The 21,382-nt window shown below is 38.2% G+C and overlaps 1 protein-coding gene across 4 annotated transcripts in view; it reads right to left on the reverse strand.

Annotated features, from left to right (window-relative positions):
- Positions 1 to 21,382, reverse strand: part of ano1a (anoctamin 1, calcium activated chloride channel a) — a 55,771-nt gene that overhangs the window by 20,886 nt on the left and 13,503 nt on the right. For 3 of the 4 annotated variants that reach the window (XR_015094333.1, XM_086070829.1, XM_086070826.1), the window contains exons 4-15: positions 20,414 to 20,512; positions 17,111 to 17,262; positions 16,529 to 16,583; positions 16,314 to 16,365; positions 11,362 to 11,417; positions 11,135 to 11,176; positions 8,805 to 8,869; positions 8,017 to 8,151; positions 5,422 to 5,582; positions 2,108 to 2,190; positions 1,418 to 1,429; positions 359 to 430 (exon numbers count right to left, since the gene is read on the reverse strand). Coding sequence is in view for 3 of the 4 variants with exons in the window: in XM_086070829.1 (XP_085926955.1) it covers positions 359 to 430; positions 1,418 to 1,429; positions 2,108 to 2,190; positions 5,422 to 5,582; positions 8,017 to 8,151; positions 8,805 to 8,869; positions 11,135 to 11,176; positions 11,362 to 11,417; positions 16,314 to 16,365; positions 16,529 to 16,583; positions 17,111 to 17,262; positions 20,414 to 20,512 (984 nt within the window). In the remaining variant the exon portion in view is untranslated. The remainder of the gene's footprint in view (positions 1 to 358; positions 431 to 1,417; positions 1,430 to 2,107; positions 2,191 to 5,421; positions 5,583 to 8,016; positions 8,152 to 8,804; positions 8,870 to 11,134; positions 11,177 to 11,361; positions 11,418 to 16,313; positions 16,366 to 16,528; positions 16,584 to 17,110; positions 17,263 to 20,413; positions 20,513 to 21,382) is intronic. The other variant, XM_086070827.1, reaches the window with a different exon arrangement.

Genomic DNA, 21,382 nt, shown 5'->3' on the forward strand with positions numbered 1-21,382 from the left:
TCAAGTTATTTTTTGTCACCACAATGGATTTTTCTTTCAATACTACAAGGGTACAATTTTGTCCATGTGTTTATTTAGTTTTCATCGGCTTGTGATTGTGCCACACTGTCTAGAGGTTTTAGGTGTGCTCGGATCTTATTATGTCTTGGTTGCCTGTAGATGTGAGAGTAAGAATGAATGGTTGTTTGTCTACATGTGTCCTACGCCCCATATCTCTCACCCAAAGTTATCTGGGATCGGCCCCAGCCTATGATGGCAAGTAGGATAAGCGACATATTTGCAGGGCTTCTTTGACATAATAGCATTTTATCTGTTATAGATGAATGGAAACTTACTGGACATTCACATGTATTTTTACCTCAGAGTTGACTTTTTCTTGTCTCGATTCTTTTTGCTTGACACGGAGCTCATACTCGAATCGGTTGTGGTCCTGAAAAATACACCACTAGATCATGTTAGTTATCGGTAATATCATATTTGACAACCTAAGGAGACTGTGAGTAAAGGTCCTTAAGGAGTTTATAAAAATGTAGACATATATGAAATACACCAAACAAATAAGGTTACAGAAAGAAAAATAAACAAAAATACATGGGTCACAACAACATTTTAGGGTTAGAAGCAATCCCTTGACACAGTTTCAACTGTAAGATTAGTGTAGTACAAAGTCTTGCATCAGACACATCTACGCTGAGGATGGTTTCACACTAGCACATTTTGACTGCACTCTTGTTTGTGTCCCCCGTTGGTGCAGTTCAGTTGGACAGGTGTGAACACAGGGCTCAGAAACTCCAATTCCAATCGTACTCTAGTGCGGTTACCATGTGATGTGAAAGCAATTTGACCTTGGTTCACTACAGCCTGCATATGAGTGCATCATTTTTTACCCTAAACTGCTCATCTTTGTTTGTTGTGATGCACAGTTGAGCAACCATATTAGCCCCCCCGAAATACCAACCTGTTAGGCCACACATATTTTACATACCAGAAACTGTCACAGATAACTTGTAAGTAGCTAAAGCAGTGTTAGCTGTGGATGTGGTTGATGGGCAATTAGTGAGTTAAGATCTTGTTTGTTTATAAAAAAAAAAAAAAACAGTAGCATATTTTTCTGAAATGTATTTGCTGAGAGCAAAATAATATTTAGTTAATATTCTATGCTCGCATTATGTTCATATGCAGCCATGCACCCATATAGCAGTCGGCAGTAACAAATAGAATGCAGAAAGAGAAAACAAATGCTTAGCAAAAAAGTACAGCTGGCCAAAAAATCAAAAGTTTGAAAATAATGCCCCAACGGAGGAGTTACAGGAATATAAAGAAAGCATTAACAGAGAGGAAGCAGATAACGTCAGTAAAACTTGTACTGAAGACTTACTAAAGTGTTAATAGAGGTAAAAGGTAAAGCAAGTCAAACCTTATGTTCCTCCTGTAAAGTACACCATAAACAAAAAAGGGACAACATGTCAGACATTGTTTATATGATATACAATAATTCATACATTACAGATAGGCAGCTGTTTTAATAATAGTGGCAGAAATATCATCACAGTCATTTTGTGAGATTCTGTATAATTTTTCTGAAAACAGGTTTTCTTTATTGATATTCTAAATACAATTACCATAGAGTGTTTGATTTATACAGTACATTTGTGCAAATATAGTAACTGTAAAAAAATACCAAATAATCTTAAATAACTAAATCAAGTAGCTGTAATACACTGCTTTAGTGCTTTCGTACGTTAAGTGCTATGAATATAACGTGTACCCTTCCAAATTATGTTTGAAATACACATAATTCCTAATTTGACATCATTTTCTAATCTCATTTTATTATTTGACCATGTTGGATGTTGTCACCATGTATGAGGTGCCTCATAACCAACATGTGAAACCACTTCAAAACTCTTATAACTGCTGTCAAGGCGTGTCAAGACATTGCCTCATTGTTAGAATTATGTTATTATTACGTTCTATCATATTTTATGGAATTATGTGTGACATTGGAAATGATACAAGATTTGTGCCAAAATAATAATATAAATGCAAACAGAATTGTAAAACTTTGTGGACAACATCTTGAAATACGCTTTGGGCTTCAGCTCACCTCTTCCTCTCCACTGCCGGTCAGGTTCCAGACATAGTTAAGTCGCATCTGTCGTCTCTTCCAGTGCTCCATGAAGAGAACAGCTATACAACCAAGCATACACAGCTAAATGTAAAACTCATAATAAATATTCAGATTTTTTTATGTCAACACTAGATGAAAGTCGTGTCATCGTTGACTAGTCGCTGATGACATCATTGCTATATACAATTGTAAGTAAGAATGTATTTACTGTAAATAGCACTTTTTAAAATACACAGTTGCAAAGCACTTCACAAAGGCAAGCAAGATTGAGTCAGATAGGTTAGTAGAGACAAACATGAATAAAATAGACAAACAGGTGAACATAACATCAACAGAAATAAAATAATTAATAAATGTTAAATAAATATGGGCACTTTCATATAATCTCATTGAAGAATAATGGTAAAAACGATTTTTTTTATGCCGCCTTGGTTTATATGTATGTCACACATGCTTAAACGGCCGCGCTTAAAATTTTCTGAACATTTTTGATTATTTTAAATTTTAGGCATGAATACAGTAGTAGCCTTACTGACAGAGTAAACAGTGGCGGCCCACTGAAGTTGAAATCTTGCATAATGGTAAACACAAGTGAATAACGGTAAATATATTAACAGCTTAATGCAAAATATCACTGTGCGTTGCAGCCTTACTACACTGCAAAAAACAAGTTAAAATAAACTGTAATTTTCCGGCATGTGGGGTGCCGAAAAAATACTGTGAAATAACCAAATCTTATTCTGACTTCTCATAAAAATATTTTAAAGTTTAATTTCCCCATAATTAAAATACAGTTTGTAGTTGTAATTTCAACAAGATTTTGTCTTATTTTCAGGTTTAATTTAATGTTTAATTAGAAACATTATCACATTTTAAAACAATTACATTACCTAGATATATAGCAAGTAAATGTATTAATACTTGTAAGGAAAATTACAGAAATATACTGTTATTAGTTGTTTTTAATTACATGATTTCATGGAAAAAGGTTACATAATAATGTGTTTGATGTAATATAACAGTATATGACACAAAAAAATTATGTGATTCATCTTTCAAAACATGTAAAAAAAACCTGTTGAAAAACTAGATATTGGGTTTAAAAATGCAACAATTTACTGTTATGGTAATTCATTTATGTAGCACTTTTCCACCTTACGCGACCGTCAAACATTTTGACTACTCATTCACCTTCGGATGACACAGGATCAGGAGTTCAGTAGCTCAAAGATACTTTGACATGGTCACAAACCGGATCGAACCCACAACCTCAGGGATACTATATGACCACTCTACCCCTGAGACACGCCACCGCTGTTTTTAGTTTATGTTGTTGGCAGCAACAATTGAAGGCAGCAACACGTTGCCTGTAAGAGTTCTGGGCGTGTTATATCTACTTATTTTGCATACATTCTGTGGCGCAATTAATGAAGTTATAGGACGTTAGTTCATGTCATATGTGTTTGTGTTACCAGGAGATGAATGTGTGTCAAATTCAGCACGTTTATGTTTGATTCATGTTGGTCTATGTTTTTATTTATTTATTTTTTAACAACAAACTGCAACGTTAGGTTGTGTGTAAAATAATTACAGGTCAATTCAATGTACAAGTTGTATTGCTTATCTGAGGATTGCTTGTGAAATTACAAATGTATATGTTTTGAGTTTGGCCTTCTGGTTAATTGGTCTGACATTACTGTTTTTCCCCCCCTTTTTTTTCCAACTTAACTATTTTTTACAGTGTTGGAAATGGCGGCCATCCACCAACCATACAGAACTTCATTTAAAATAGCACAGCATTCTTCTGTGATAAAACAAACAAACAAACTTGTATTTCCGAGCCCACTGAAAACACTTCTCCTTGTAACATGGTGGCCAAAATAGATCTTAAAAAATAGAGCTCTATGCATGACTAAGAGGTTTTTGGGACTCTAGAAACACCAGCAGCTTCAAACGCCTGCTTGTGAGTCTCCAATGGCTTTGAGCTGTTCCTTTAATAAGATGCATTTGCCTGATTGAATTGAATTGAAATTTTCAGTGTTATTCGGTGCTTCTCATCAACAGAAAGAGTGTTCCTATTCCTCAACCATGAAGTCTGTGTCTTGCTGAACAATAAGGAACAACCTTTTTGAAGTAATTTTCCTTTAACCTTTTAAACGCCCCAATATGAGTTCAATGACCCACCACACCTGGTAAGCCGGAAAAACAACATTTTCAAAAAACTCCCCAGAAAAAAAACTGAAAAACTGAAAATCGAAGCTTTATGTAATTTTTCTACAATGGTAAACCCAAATTTTATTTTCACCTAAAAGTACAATACTTATGAATTAAAAAGGTCAGTTGCACTACTTGAGTAATTCAAGCCTACATTACTAATATGGGCGCAAAGTAGAATGTAGTAATAAATCTAAGCTTAAAGGACTAAAAATATGTACTTAATCACACCCCTATTCTGATTCAAAAAGAAATAGGTCTCAGTGATTGGCAGGCAGGAAGTGGGAAGCATGACTTTTCCGACTTCATACCAAGAAGTGTGCACGGGAACGTCACTTTTGAATGTTGCGATGTCGGGGGAAAAAAATTATCCCGACTTCATCGACCGGCTTCAATCTGGATGGATGGATGAATGGATATTCAACTTAAATTGATGAGCTAGAACTTTGTAAATATTGACAGCTCAAACTACAGCTTGAAGCTGTGATCAGTTTGGTCATGATCATCACACTAAGAAATGTTCATACCGTTTTATCTCTCATCAGAATACGAGAAATACTTTTACAACCGCTTCAAACAACAGAGTATGTAGGAATGCAAGTGAGTAAGTTTTATTTGTATAGCACTTTTCACAGACGCAGGTCACAAAGTGCTTTACAGGGTCAAAACATAGCATAAAACATCTTCACAAAATTAAATATAATAATAATAATCATAATAATATAAAAGTGGGGAAAACAAGTCAGCACATTTATGGAACTAGAATGCGATCTTAAACAGTTTTTTTTTAAGAAGGAGAAAAAGAAAAAAAAGAAAAAAGAAAGAAGGAAAAGATTTTGTCTGTTTAATATGAGTGTATTTGTGTTAATGTTTTGTTCTGTAAAGAGCTTTGTTACAGCTGAAGCTGTTGTGAAAATGCTATATAAATAAAGTTGAGTATTCAAATCTGCCAACCTTAACTATACAAATCATTATTTTTAACAAGTTTTATTTGCATTCATTATGTATTATATGTAGGAGATTTACAGTAAAATGGAGTATTATTTATAGAAGAAAATGAATTGCAATGTATTTACCCCACAGGGCCATGAAGATGGAGAAAAAGACAGTTGCCGGGTTGTCGAAGAGGTGGCTGGCTCGTGCAGTACCACATGCTTGCACAAGTTTCCAGTAGCTACAAGCGTGATCACAAAGTGGGCACATTGTGATATTGTTCCTTGGATCACAAATCTCCATACTAAAGGGGGACAACGGAAAGCAAAATTAGAATAATTAATGGGGGGAAAAAAGATTATGCATGTGAAGCATTTTATTTTTTTCATGTTAATTTGCCATATAAAAAGCAATATAGATACGAATACAACAAAGAATGAAAGTCCTGGACACTTCGACTTCAAATCGTTCCAATGTTAAATAATTATAAGGCATAACAAGGAAAAGTTTCATTCATACCAATATAGCATATTAGGAGAGTAAAGCCACTGTAAGGTGTTTGAAACTGCTGGTGTCTTTGGTGTCCCAACAACCTCTTGATCCAGCGTCTAGCAGTCATGCATACAATTCTATATTAGTTGCCCACAAGCAATTTCACGAGGAGAAAAGTTTGAGTGTTTGTGTAATTCTGAGTCCAATAGGCATTTCTAACTTTGTTTTGACTAGTGAACGAGGTGCAAGCCTGCATGGTCCAGATGGATGGAGTTCTGGACGGTTGGTGGGTTGAGATGGTAGTCATCATTAGGGCGTTTAAACGTGTCAAAATGTCCGCTGCAAAATATGCAGAGTTTCTAACTGACCGGTCCCTGCCATGGTATAAAAAGTAAAAACCATGTCACAGTCACACGGGCACGTTGAGTTGGGAGGCGGTCTCCAAGTGCCCACTTCACAGATCTCCCTAGCCAACTTTATATCATGGAGCCACCAAACCGGACCCCCTCAACGCCTCGGCTACGCCTAGAAATTCTGTCCATAAAAGTTATGAACAGAATCCGTGACAAAGGGCAACCTTGGCGGAGTCCAACCCTCACAGGCAATGCGGACCAAACTCTGACATCGGTCGTACAGGGACCGAATAGCCCGTATCAGGGGGCTTGGTACCCCATACTCCCGAAGCACCCCCCACATGACTCCCCGAGGGACACGGTCAAACGCCTTCTCCAAGTCCACAAAGCACATGTGGACTGGTTAGGCGAACTCCAACGCACCCTCGAGGTAATTACGCTCCCCCTGGGGACTCCCTCGTTCTGCTGGGGGACTTCAACGCTCACGTGGATAATGACAGTGAGACCTGGAGGGGCGCGATTGGGAGGAACGGCCCCCCCCTGATCAAAACCCGAGCTGTGTTTTGTTATTTGACTGACTTCTGTGCTCGCCACGGACTGATCATAACGAACACCATGTTCAAACACAAGGGTGTCCATATGTGCACTTGGCACCAGGACACCCTAGGCCGCAGTTCGATGATCGACTTTGTAGTTGTGTCATCGGATTTGTGGCCGTATGTGTTGGACACTTGGGTTAAGAGAGGGGCGGAGCTGTCAACTGATCACCACCTGGTGGTGTGTTGGCTCCGATGGCGGGGTAAGATGCTGGTCCGACCGGGCAGACCCAAACGTACTGTGAGGGTCTGCTGGGAACATCTGGCAGAATACCAGCGGTAAGAGATGCCGTCAAGTTCCTAAGGGCTCTGGATGTTGTGGGGCTTTCGTGGTTGACACGCCTCTACAACATCGAGTGGACATCGGGGACAGTGACTCTGGATTGGCAGACCGGGGTGGTGGTCCCCCTTTTTAAGAAGGGGGACCGGAGGGTGTGTTCCAACTTTAGAGGGATCACGCTCCTCAGCCTCCCAGGTAAGGTCTATTCAGGGGTGCTGGAGAGGAGGGTCCGTCGGGAAGTCGATACTCGGATTCAGGAAGAGCAGTGTGGTTTTGTGGTTAATTTTTTTTCAGTTTAAAAAAAGTATATTTTCCTCTGTTTTTCAGATTTTTTTTTTTAAGGGTTTTCCCTCAGAGCCAGTAAGTAAACATGACCATCTTTTGCATATGTATGGGGGAAAGTGTCCGCTTCCGCTATTAGCAAGTCTACAACAAGTCACTTGAAGTTCAGAGGTAAAAAACAAATATAATAATCTAAAAAACAGAACACCAGCTCTGTTTTTCGGAATAATTTGTTTCCGTTTTTTTTTAATAATTCCCCCCCCCCCCCTGTTTTTTTTAAGAATTTGTTTCCCTGTTTTTCTGAGTAATTCTTTTCAGCCTGTTTTTCTGAATATTTTTTTGACAGAAAAAAAAATCAGTAAAACAGATAAAAATATTCAGAAAAACTGACAACGAAAAAAAAAATACTCCAAAAAACAAAACTCCCCCAAAAAATTAGTCAAAAAAACAGGAGTTGTTTTTTTTTTCAAGTGAATGCAATACGCTTCCGTAGTATGATATATTGTTTCATTAAGAATTTACAATTTCATCTGAGATTGAAAAAAAAAAGGAGAAATAAATATACATTGTCTTTTACGATGACTGGATTAGGGCCAGTGAAGTGGGGAAAAAAAGGTTGGCATGATTTGACTTCAACACTCCTGCCCTAATCCTCTTTTGATTCCTGCATAAAATAAATGAGTTTCTGCTTGGAGTTGTGCGTCAAATTTGTTATTAATCAAATTTCCAGTGTACCTTGGTATATTATCATCAACAGTGGCACAGCCATAAAGGAATACAATTACTCCAACAATGGCAGCAGGGATTAACATCTGTGTGTAGACTCCCAGCCAGGCAAAGTAGAGCCCAACCTTCTCCCCAAAATACTTCCTGTGGGCAAAAAAACAAAAACAAAAAAACAATGAAAATGCAATCATTTTCGTCTCTTAGATGTACATATGTCAATGCAAATGTAAACAACTCTCAATGTTACATTTTAATAATTCATTTTTAAATAACGTACTGCTGGCAGAATGAAAAAAAAAAGCGCACATAAGTAAGTGCTATGCCAGCATAACAAGTCATGTAAGTGAATAACACTAATTTTTATTAACACTAAGAAAATGTCATGCACCCAACTGGAGTTGGAGCACAGCTTCTCATAGATACTCTTTCTAGAGAATCACACCATTTCAAAACTCCAAACCAGCTAAAATGACAAAATGTGCCAACATTTGTCTCGAGTTTTCGGATTTTGGCAGCATCGTGACGTAGATTAGACAATTATTCATGTATGTGATTGCCACTCATCTGAACACCATTTTGGTTTTTGGAATAAATATTGAGAAAACAAGTCACAATTTTTTTTTGCATCTTCTTTAGTTTCTGTTCTCTTGTGAAAAACGAATGATTGGATGATGACTAGATTGTATTACTACTGTCTACTGCCCCATTTAAAAACAACAACAAAAAAACAAAAAAACTAAACTGTTTACCAGGTTATTTGTTCCTCCTTATCTTAAGAGCAGTACAATGAATCTCACCTAATTAGTCCAATGGGCTGGTACTTGTAGAAGACACTGTAGCTGGCCCATTCTTCATATAGTGTCTGTGAAGAAAGCTAGTCAGTAACCATTCCAGCTATATGGAAATAACCATAAGAAATACACACTATGCTAACTTGACAATTGAGATACTGTCAACAATTACACAATATTTTCTGAACATTGGTAATTAATGTAAGTAAATAAGCAATTAAGTATCAATACATTAGCAACACAAGATACAGCAGACACCATAAAACACTGAAACATTGCTGAGTCTCATGCCGAGTCAAAGCCCTAATAACCAGGAGCTGTCGTTTGAACTAGGAATAGGAAGATTAACATGTATTGATAAACGCAGGAGCCCCGATGCATGTGCATCAATAGACTAGCTGTGAATCGATGCAATTTTGGGCCAAAATCAAATTCCATCCGTTTTTTGAATGCCTCTTCAAGGATACAATCTGATCAAATTCATGTGGAAGTCAACCTTAAACATTTCTTCACAATAATATGTTATATGTGACCTCACTAGTCTAAACATAACATTCTAATTAATATTACTTGTGTGGAATATGAGTTAAGCAGCAAAATCCAGCTGTTTTTATCCATTTTAGGGGACGGCCATTTTGCCACTTGCTGTCGGCTGAAGACGACATCAATGTTGCTCAGGGCTCAGGTAACGACCAATCACAGCTCACCTGTTTTCTGAAGCTGCGCTGTGATTGCTTCTTACCTAAAACCTGAGCAACATGATGTCATCTTCAGTTGACATCAAGTGGCAAAATGGCCGCTCCCTGAGATGGATAAAAATGGCTGGATTTTTCTGCATAACTCATATTCCACTAACACAATATTCACCAGAATACCATATTTAGACTAGTGGGGCTACATAGAACATATTATTGTCCCCCCAAAAAATTGTTGACTTCTCCTTTAATAAGTGTTTGTTCTATCTATAAATGCAACCCACCCATTATTTTGGGTAATTTACTTTAATAAACATGGTCCCTACTGAAACCAGTACACTACTGCAGTAGTCTTAGCAGCAAGGCTAATTCTGCAAATTGCCTTTGTTTTTTTTTGTCTAGTTGTTTGTCTCTCGTATAATCCGCAGTGTTGCCTACACTTTTGATTTGAAGTTTGCTCGTCCGTATGTTCCTTCTGACTTTGTATCCTCAACGCATGCAAGTTTGTTGTAATCCACCCCTTAGTCATAGGCTACTGCTAGCTAGTCTCGCGTGACCAGACCAAAATCAGTCAGCCTGCACGATGACATCATCAGCGTCTAATCTGAATGCGGAGATGTCTGTCAGTGCCTGTCAACCCCCTGCTTCAGGGTTGCATTCATCTCTGGCTAGTAGCCCAAAGAGTTAAATAGTAAATAGACTGTTTACTGGATCGTGCTTTATCCACTACACCATAATGTGCCCAAAAACACTTTACAAAGCCTCACATTCACCTATTCACACACCCATTCATTCACCAGTGACCAGCTGCTGCCATGCAGGACACTGCGAGGTCCACTGGGAGCAAATTAAGGTTCTGTGTCTTGCTCAAAGCCACGTTGACATGGTCACAAAGGCTGAGGATCTAACCCACAACATCCTGGGTGGGAGATGACCACTCTACCAACTGAGCCATGCCGCCCTGAATTGTCAGTAAAGTGTGCTAGCTTTTTTAATTCAGTTTTAAACATAGTTGGTTAATTGTTTAGCACATCTGCCTCACAGTTCAGAAGCTAAGGGTTCAAGTTCCTGTATCCAGTTTGCATTTTCTGTCTAAGAACTTTCAGGTTAACTGAGAATACTATTTAAGTAATAAAAGTAATAAAGCCAACTTAATCTTTTTTTCTTCTTCAAGATTTCAGACTACTACAGAAATAACTAAGAAATAATAATTTAAAAAAAGTTTACATGAAGTTAAAAATTTCATGTTGCAATAAGTGTTAGAAAAATTATTTACATAAGTCAAAGCTGTAATATGAGGTGTGACAGATGACTTAATTTCATTTTTTTCAAATTCATCTAATGTCAAAAAAATTTCAGAGTACAAATAAAGGCTGTAGACCCATGTAACTACAGTAAACCATTAGAAGCCTGACATGAATGACGTCTACTATCACATAAACAAACTTGTGAAGAGTTCCCTTTAAATTGAAACACTCTATTTGCAAGGTTATAGAAAGTCTAGTGAAATAGGATCAAATATGCAAATCCGCTCATTTAAACTAAGTTCCTTAAATTATCTGTTTTTAATACTTAGTTGAACTAAAACATGTATCAAGTAATAAAACAGATTACATTTATGAGCATGAGTCTATTGGTTACCTTTCTGTCATTGGGTTGGTCATTGATTCCATCTATCTCCCCCTGGAACATTCAAACAACATTAAATTCAATATCTTCAACACACCAGCACAGAATTTAGAAGTTGCATGATAATTATTTGTCTGAGGCCACACATGCCACACGTTCTATAAAATGTTACCAGAATTATGCAGCCTCTGGGGCCATCACTATTATACTGAAAATGTTACCTGCGCTCACATACTCACATCATGAGGAGGATAAGCAGCTGAATAAACACCGTTGGCAAGCAGACTGGTGATCCCTGTGAAAATTTATATCATAATCCGAAACATAACAGACAGAATATGTCGACCCTCCAGCACATTATGTTTGTGTCTTAGACACACCAGGAACAGCAACATGTAACATCTCAAATCAATTGCAACAAGTTAACATGTCTTTTTGCACAACTCCTGTACTCGTCAACCTGCCATAGGTTGGCTTTAGCCACAGGCGCTTCTATTCAAATGAGCTCCCGTGGAGCTCGTTTACCTGCCGGTTAAGTAGAAGCACCTGTGACTAAAGCTGAACTGTGGCAACGTTTTTTTTTTACTTTCTGGACCTGGATTTCACACCTCTGGGTCTACCCTAGCGTGTCTCCACCAGCCTCCCACACTCCTCGCTTGTATTTGGAGTGACTTGTAAACAAGTATAAAGAGTTTATATGTGGCTTATGTATTAAGTATTGAATGCAAACAACTGTGCAGAACCATAAAAATTTTTAAATTTCTTTGAAAATAGCAGTGTAATTACTAAAAACCATAGAAACACGTGGTTGGTAAGGCGTTGTAACTTAAAATCCCGTGAATAACTCTACCGTGTAGCTATAATACACCACTAAAAATCATCCTTAAAAAGCATTTTTTTTGTCTTTTTGTGCTTTTGTATAATACGGTCTCCTGATTTATCAGTATCCTTTATTATTAGAGTGAATAATATGAATGAATACAATTGAAAACACACCAATAAAGAGTTAATACTTTTAAATCCAAGTAAAAAAACTATGCTCTTTTCAAACTAACGAAATAAAGAAATGACAAAAACAGAAGATATACTGTACTGTTTAATTTAAAGCCCTGCTCTAGGACGCAGCTGGCACGCGGCCATTTTCATGGGTCACTGTTGAGTAGTTATCAGACTTCCGCACAGGATACATCGTTGCTCCTTCGATTTTACTTAGCTTGTAGAACTGCCATTATACTCTATGCTCCCACCTCAATGTGCGTTTACCACTTTAATATGGCACCGTGAGAACAGCTTCTAGATCGCTTTTAATGTATTGAGGAGGGAGGAATGTTGCAGTTAATCAGAGGTGGCAAATCCAGGTCCAGAAAGTAAAAATCCTGCCACAGTTTGGCTTTTGCTCCTGGTGCTAGCTAGCTAGCAACTAGCTCTCTAGCAGGTAAACGAGCTCCAAGGGAGCTAGTGTTAAGTTATTAACATTGTTTTTCAGTTTTAAATTATATTTTAGCCGTTTTAGATTTAGTTAACTCAGTATGGCTAAATGAATAGCATTTTTATTTGTCTCACACTCCTGAGAAAATAAGGGAGTGTGTGTCTGGTATCTGTCTCTTTCGGAAGAGACAGGCTGATTGTTTTTCTCTAATCTGATTTATAGCTATGGGAACTTGCTGAACTTGCAGAAGGGAGGAGAGAGGGATTTTCTTGTTTATACTGTGTTGTGGGTTGATGGGAGGAGACTTCTAGTCTCCCACTATTCTGAATAAGTATTGATGTACCACGTTGGAGAGACAGACAACCTGATAGAACACGGCTTCAGTGTCATCAGCTTTTTGTCCTCAGAAGCTTCTGATAATTAATAAATACCTTTGCAAAGGGACTTCTTCACTTGGATCTCACCATTCAGTTAATTGAACACGCAAAGAGTACAATACTTAATATTGTCTACTCTAACTCTAGCTAACTAGCGCTTGAGTCTAAAGCCAAACTGTGGCAGGGGTTTTACTTTCTGGACCTGAATTTGCCACCGCTGTTAAGCGTATTGAGATACAACCCTTGAGTAAATGCATGCACAGCTACAACCAAAATACATCATCAATGGAGCGCCGCTAAGTTCATTCACCATTGACACAAAAAAAAAACATGTTGAATTGGAATTGTATTGGAGGTGCTAATGCTGGCATACAGTGATCTGAAAATACATTTCATTCTTATTGACATGCAACAGTTAATCAGGTAAATATTAATTAAATGTTCATCACATCTGTATTTAACCGTTTATTCACATATCTGTGCCGTTTATTTATCAACCAAAATGTAGTAGTTTTAAAAATTAATTTAAAGCTACTGAACACAGAAAATTCAATTTTGAAACGCTACTGCCAAACGAAAAATGAAACTGAAACATCCTTCTTCACATACACAACGCGTACTTGATGTCACATCTGCAGACAGAAGGGCGAGAAATTCGAACCCAAATCCAGTCTGAAAACTATTGGCCAGAGGCTTGCAGGATTACCCATTGTGAACAGCTAAGGTATTAATCTACTATAATTAGAAGATGTTTCAGTCATAAATCGTTAAATAAAAAGGCTATTGTAAAGATATTTTTGGCCAAATTGTTAAAGAGAACAGCTTTAAAGAAAAAAAAATGCATGTGTGTCTCCACATCACATTTGAAAGCCAAAATATCTATCTATCTATCTATCTATCTATCTATCTATCTATCTATCTATCTATCTATCTATCTATCTATCTATCTATCTATCTATCTATCTATCTATCTATCTATCTATCTATCTATCTATCTATCTATCTATCTATCTATCTATCTATCTATCTATCTATCTATCTATCTATCTATCTATCTGAGGTTGAGTTACATTCTTTGAATAAACAGGCGGACCACATATTTTGTAGATGAAATAAATAGAAATACATAGTGTGCATAAAAAATAGTTTGTGGAATAAAATACTAAATAAAATAATTTAAATTTTTAGAATAATGTTTCTTTTTATTTATAATAAATCAAATCACCTTATTTATTTTTATAAATTAATAAAAACTAAATACAAAATGAATACACATGAATTTTTTTTTACTTTTACCGATAAAATAATAATTCTATTTCTAAGGCTACGTTCACACTGCAGGGCGTGATACCCAATTCAGATTTTTAGTTAAATCCGATCTTTTTATGGACTGTTCACATTACAAAAACAAATGCAACATCGAATGTGAACGTAACATGCCCGTGATGCGACTCGCATGCGCAAAGAGCACACGTCGAGTGACGTACAACCCAAAACAACATCACGTTGCAGTGTTCATGGAAGTAACCCAACTCGCAACGTTTCACCTCCAGCCAAGCCGTCGAGGCAAGCGACTTTTATCAGTGTTATATGCAAATTTAGCTGTGCCAACGCACGCTACAGATCGGTGGTCTGGTGGACTCGTTTCGCGGACGTGTGTTAAAGACAAATAAAAACACTGTTACTCAAACAGCTTTGTATATTCACAGACGTGTCAGTAGTCTCCCTTCCAAGCACTCTCTGCCACCCGCGCAGAGCGCATATCAGGCTTTTGATGACGTCTGAATCGGATGTGTGCGGATGAGCGTTCACGGTGCAGACGCATTGCATACATATCTGATTTATTTCCACATATGAAAGAGGCCCAGGTCTGGTGTGAATAAATATAAATTGTGTTGTTCACATTGCATGAAAAAAATCTGATGCTTGTGAAAAAAATCGGAATTGAGCTGCAGTGTGAACGCAGCCAATGTTGTATTAGTTTTAATTAATTTACATAGAATTAATGAAGCAGTTATTGACCTTATAAAATGTTAAAATGATTTTACTTATAATTTACTGTAATTAACATATACCAATAGATGAATAAAAAAGTAAATACAATTAATAAAAATGTAAAATAGTTTCACTAATAAAATAATTAATTATAATTTTTAAATGTAATAATTTATAATTAAATTAAATGCTTTTTTTTTTTTTTTATCTCTTGAAAAAATGTTAATGTTAATGAAAGTGGTACCGGATATGGTGATCACATCACAGCTAGCAGACCCTGGGATCGACAGTTGGAGTTTATTATTCATTTATGCTATCCATACTGCTTGTCCTCATTAGGGTCGTGGGTGAACTGGAGTTTCTCAGCTAGCATTGGGCAAAGATGCAGGGTGCACACTGAGCTGGTTGCCAGCCAATCTCAGGGCATCTCTGGTGTTCAAAAATGTTATCTGTTGATAGTGATAATAATAGCTTTATGTTTTCTGATGACACACACAGAGTAGACCACAAACAAATGGGCATGCCTCAATCAATTTTAAAAACAGCTCATCCTTATTTGGGTCATGGGTATGCTGGGGTCTATCCCACCATACTTTGGATGGTGCACACCCTGGACTGAGTTGCAAACGTTTTCAGACAATCTGCGTGCAAGAATACCTCTCTGGTTTCTCTGCTTGCATGCTTTTCCGTTCTATTTAATATTTGGTCAACACATCACCGTATGGGTAACTCTCTTTCCAAGGGTGAGCAATTCGAGAGACAGTTAGTAAATAAGGCAAATGGGCACAATAGGAGATTTGTGTTTTACAAGCTAGACTCTTGCTAGTGAGGTCACAATACAAGAGATTGAATCATTATAAACAAGTGCGCTCAAAATGTGTGCAAGAAAACCTCTCTCATGTCATCACTGGAAACATATAACCTACTAGCCTGTACAAAAATCTGTATGGACTTACATCACCAACATTAACAGAATATATTGGGGTGAAGCCTACTACTGGCAGAACTACCAGACCCATGTCGAGAGGTGACTGTGACCTTCAGATGTAACACTTTTGCACAGTCAGTCCTCTCAGTATATATATATTATTATTATTATATATATTATTATATAGTTATTGTAGGATTGTTATTGCTTCTTGCTATGCAGAGTCTATGTTCTATGTTTCTTTTAAACTATGGAAATTAGCTGTATGTTAACTTTGACGCATTTATACAGGTATTGTACCAGTGCTCATCAATGTGCACTGTCCCTATAAACAACAAATGAAAAAACAACAACAACAAAAACATGGACATCATGGATATAATGGACTTGGATTTTTCGAATCTGGATGTGTAGTACTGTAAAACTGGCCAATAAAATTTGAGTGATTTGAAGAATTCTTACCCATTGAGTACATGGGCCTTGTACATCTTGTCCTTTTGAGCACTTCATACACCTGGCAACACAGAAAACATCAAAATTATATCTATATCACACACACACACACACACAAACATACACATATATATATATATATATACATATATATTGTTGTTGATTATTGAGTTGTTTGTTTGATCCACACCTTTTCATACTGCATGAATTATATTCATACTTACAATTGAGCTCCTTGTCTTGCTGTCAAAGAAATTATCTCTGTCAGATAGATCAAATCTACAGACGAAAGCAAGAACAGATCTCATTTTAGATGCTTATTTCCACTTGGCAGTAACCATAATTTCAATGACATGTTATTATGAATAACTATCAACAGTTTATACAATCAAAATACACTAAACCAAGTAAAAATACAATAATAAGGGTGCAATATACGGTCTCAGTCAGGCGACTATATGCCGAGGGCCATTGTGTCATTTTTCTACTGCTGGCGTGGCAACAGGTGTCTTAAGTCTCACCACACCTATAAAATTGGGTTGGAATGGAAGTTTTGAGCAATTGAGTAATTGCGTTAGCAGCGTTACATTTATAGACACTATTATATTTGTTTTAAATACATTGTATAACACATAATGATCATGCTTAAAACACATCTTAAATATCACACTGCTACCATGTAGGTACATCCACTGAAGAAACAAAAAATATTCACGTCAACAAGGTGTATAAGTGGTGAAACAAAAAACATTCAACCAACTTAAGTTATTAAGGAAACATTCAAGTCAGGTGAAGATTTTACTCACAGGTGTGCCTTTTCTCTGGAAAATGGGTGAGAGAGTGGTTTCACACTTTGTGGCTTATTGGTGTCCACTTTTGGGTGCAAAGGAGATGTGACTTTGTGAATGAGCAGTCGGATCTTTTCAACAATATTATTTCCTTGATTAACTTCAAAAACCTATAAGGAATACAAGAGGAATGAAATAGTGTTAATTTGAAATGAACATTGCCTGCCAGTGGTTTATCTTTCTTTTGATCTGATAATTTATTCGTGTTGATTTGAGAGTTGATCAGTGAGAAAATGTAGGAAAACCAGCCAACAAAAAAAAAAGAACGTGTATGAAATGCATCTTAAAACAAAGCCCCTCTATTGCAACCCTTTGAATGTCTAATGTTTCATAAGCATAGAACTTTATATGGGCTGACAAAAACAAAGTTGTGCATATACAGGGAGTCCTCAGTTTACGATGGAATTTTATTCCTATGGCGGCAACATAACCCAAAGATAATTAAAATGCACTGTAGTCCAGCACTAACTTGCTCTAATGCAGTAATTACAGTAAATAATATGACAATCGAATGTAGGCTGATTTCAAGACTATTATTTCCAACCTTGAAAAAAGTTCTCGTGAAACTATAAACTTTGTTTGCATATTCTTAAGTTTTGGTTTGAAATTTCATAGTATTTATAGTATTTACATAACCAACCACAGCCACTTTGTAACCATTTTTAACTGCTTTATATACTGAAACATGGCGGAATGGTAGGCCAAAATTGAAGGACACACAATGGGCTCTATTTTGTAAACTGTGTGCTCGGGTGCAACTCTAGTCTAGTGCAGTTTTGCGCCTCACTGAGCATTCTGGGGCATGAGCTGCTGAACCCCCAGAGTACAGAGAGTACACTGTACTCTCGGAATAACAAGCGCGCATCTCCATTTTTGTGCCGGGGCAAGTCTAGTTTAGCGTGTTTGTGAATTTCGTAGCTGCGCTACGCCTCCCTGAGCGTGCCGGCGCACCAAGCTACCCGGTGCATCTGCAAATTTGGTCACAAATGTAGACAAAATTTTAGACTTAGTAAAAGCAGTTCTAAATGGTAGCGCAGTATGGAGGACCAAAACTACCAAAATTCAAAATAAATAAATGACTTAATACATAAATAAATATAAGTGAAAATAAAAACGAACATAAAAAATAGAATTCCAAAATTAAATACAAATGTATTTTTTTATGTTTATATTTATATATATTTTAGTTGTTTTTATTTCCATTTTTATTTTTATTTTTTACATTTTTTAATTATATTTTTTTATATCCGTTTTTATTTTTGGCAGTTTTGGTCCTCCATTGCGCAGGTGGTGTAACGCAATGTTGGTGGATAATGGGGAGATAATGCAGTTTACCTGCCAATGCCATGCACAGACCCCAGCGAATTTGTTTTCTGTTTCCACAAAGTCGAGCCCTTGCACGGTCTTACCAACCTGATTTTAAGCAGGTTCAAGGATTGCCGCCATGACAGGCACACACCACCTTACGGCCACAGCTCCGATCGGCCACCTCAACAATTGAGGTGCGGAATATGGCCCACTCAGACTCAATGTCCCCTACCTCCCCCCGGAACAAGAGAGAATTTCTGCCGGATTTGGGCATTGAAACTCTTTCAGGTGGTGATCAGTTGACAGCTCCGCCCCTCTCTTCACCCGAAGCGGCCGCAAATCCAATGACACAACTACAAAGACGTTCATTGAACTGCGGCCTAGGCTGTCCTGGTGCCAAGTGCACACATGGCCACCCCTGTGTTTGAACATGGTATTCGTTATGGACAATCCGTGACGAGCACAGAAGTCCAACAACAAAACACCACTCGGGGTTCTGATCGGGGGACCCGTTCCTCCCAATCACGCCCCTCCAGATCTCACTGTCATTGCCCACGTGAGCGTTGAAGTCCCCCAGCAGAACAAGGGAGTCCCCAGAGCAAGCGCTCTCCAGCAAACCCTCCAAAGACTCTAAAAAGGGTGGGTACTCTGAACTGCTTTTTGGTGCATATGCACAAACAACAGTCAGGACCTGTCCCCCCACCTGAAGGCGGAGGGAGGCTACCCTTTCGTCTACCGGGGTGAACCCCAACGTACAGGTATCAAGCCGGGGGGGCAATCAGTATGCCCACACCTGCTCTGCGCCTCTCACCGTGGGCAACTCCAGAGTGGAAGAAAGTCCAGCCCCTCTCTAGAGGATTGGTACCAGAGCCCACGCCGTGTGTGGAGGAGAGTCTGACTAAATCTAGTCGGAATTTCTCTGCCTCACACACCAGCTCGGGCTACTTCCCCGCCAGAGAGGTGACATTCCATGTCCCAAGAGCAAGCTTCTGATCGGACCGCCAAAGTTCCCACCTTTGGCTGCCACCCAGCTCGCTACGCACCCGATGTCTTTGGCCCCTCCTACAGGTGGTGCGCCCATAGGAAAAGGGACCCACGTTGCCTTTTCGAGCTATGCCCGGCCAGGTACCATAGGTGAAAGCCCGGCAACCAGACGCTCGTCTTCAAGCCCCACCTCCAGGCCTGGCTCGAGAGGCGGGCCCCGGTGACCCGTGTCCGGGCAAGGGAAACCACGATCCAATATTTGTACTCGTCATAAGAGGTCAGAGAGCCATGTTTTGTCTGGTCCCTCACCAAGGACCTGTTTGCCATGGGTGACCCTACCAGGGCCATAAAGCCCCAGACAGCATAGCTCCTAGGATCATTGGTACACGCAAACCCCTCCACCACCATAAGGTAATGACTGACGGAGGGGTCATTAGTTAATTGTAAACACAAAATTGCCCATAGGTGTTCATGTGAGTGTGAATGGCTGTGATTGGGTGGAGACTATCCATCCATCCATCCATCCATCCATTTTCAATTTCACTTATCCTGTTGAGGGTGTTATCCCAGCTGACTTTGGACAAAAGGCAGACTACATCCTGAACTGTTCGCCAGTCCGTCATAGAGAACATACAGAGACAGACAACCATTAACACAGTGAGTGAGTGGAAACTGTACCCACGCTGCTTGCACCAAAGGCGTATGTACCACTCTCTACTATCAGTGACTGTTATGAACGATGTATGCAACGATGTATCCTTACGCCATTGCACAAACTGGCTAATTAATCCCATTCCAAATCTCATATGCCGGTATGCAAACCAAGGACTCACTGTACTCACTGAGAGGAATATCCATATTAGTTAATCATCATCTTTACTCCTGAGAAATAGACAAAACAATGGCTTTCCTCTGAAGTGTAAATAAGCATTTGATTAATCCTTTAAGGCTGGACTTCTTTGTGTGTACCTTGTTTGTTGGCATCTTGAGCTTCATGAACTCAGCCTCCCGACACAGGACATTCCATGGAGTGTGGATCTTCAAAAAGCCAATTCCAGGGACCTTGCACTGTTTAGATTTTCAAAGAGATACTGTAGATGCATAAACCATTGACAGTTGCATGACAGACACATTTTTTTTATTTTCTTCTATTGTTATTGTCTTTTCTTTTACTGTGGATTAATTACAATTATTATAATTAATTCATGACCTATTTGAGTAAATATTAAATGCTCTACATATTAGAGGGGGCTATAGGTTAAATTAGCCGGGGTGACTGTGCAAAACTTAGTTTTGTTGAATACACAGTTTACCATTGGCTAACAGTGTTTGCTTTATAAAGTAGCACTGACTTGCTTGGTAAGTGGAGTCGTTTGGCTGTTTATGCACCTCATACAGACCTGAACTGCTGCGTCCACAAGTTGAAACAATTTGATTTCACAATCTGCGCTCTTCGTCCACAAGTAGAAGCAAGCAGTCAATCACAACATACACTTAAACGAACAGTGTATCTCTCTCGCTCTCTCTCTCTCGCTCTGGGTAACAAAAGGTAATACGTCATTTACTGCTGTCATTGTCATTGATATGTGTTAGACTAGCAACCGGAAGTTAGCATGCCTCCAGACTCCAAATGTGACAATGGTGCGTGCATAAAGTCAATTTACGAAATAAAAACGGTTGATTATATATATATTTTTTTAAATGAAACCAACTGGGCAGTTGTTATGAAGTCAAATCTCTTGGTTCTCTCTGTCTCCGCCTTCTTTCAGCCACACATGACATTTAATTTTTTCATTCATTACCAGCCGTAGTCATGCACTCACATCCCAGGATATATTGTGTGTTGCGCTCCGTTTTTTTCTTACCTGTTCAAACAATGTTTTTTTTATTTTTATATTTGATCTTAAATCAAGTGTGCTTCTCCCCCACAGGATTGTA

This window comes from Leptonotus elevatus, chromosome 3 (assembly GCF_054856555.1).
Source record: "Leptonotus elevatus isolate MCC_2025b chromosome 3, RoL_Lele_1.0, whole genome shotgun sequence".
NCBI classification, from domain to species: Eukaryota; Metazoa; Chordata; class Actinopteri; order Syngnathiformes; family Syngnathidae; genus Leptonotus; species Leptonotus elevatus.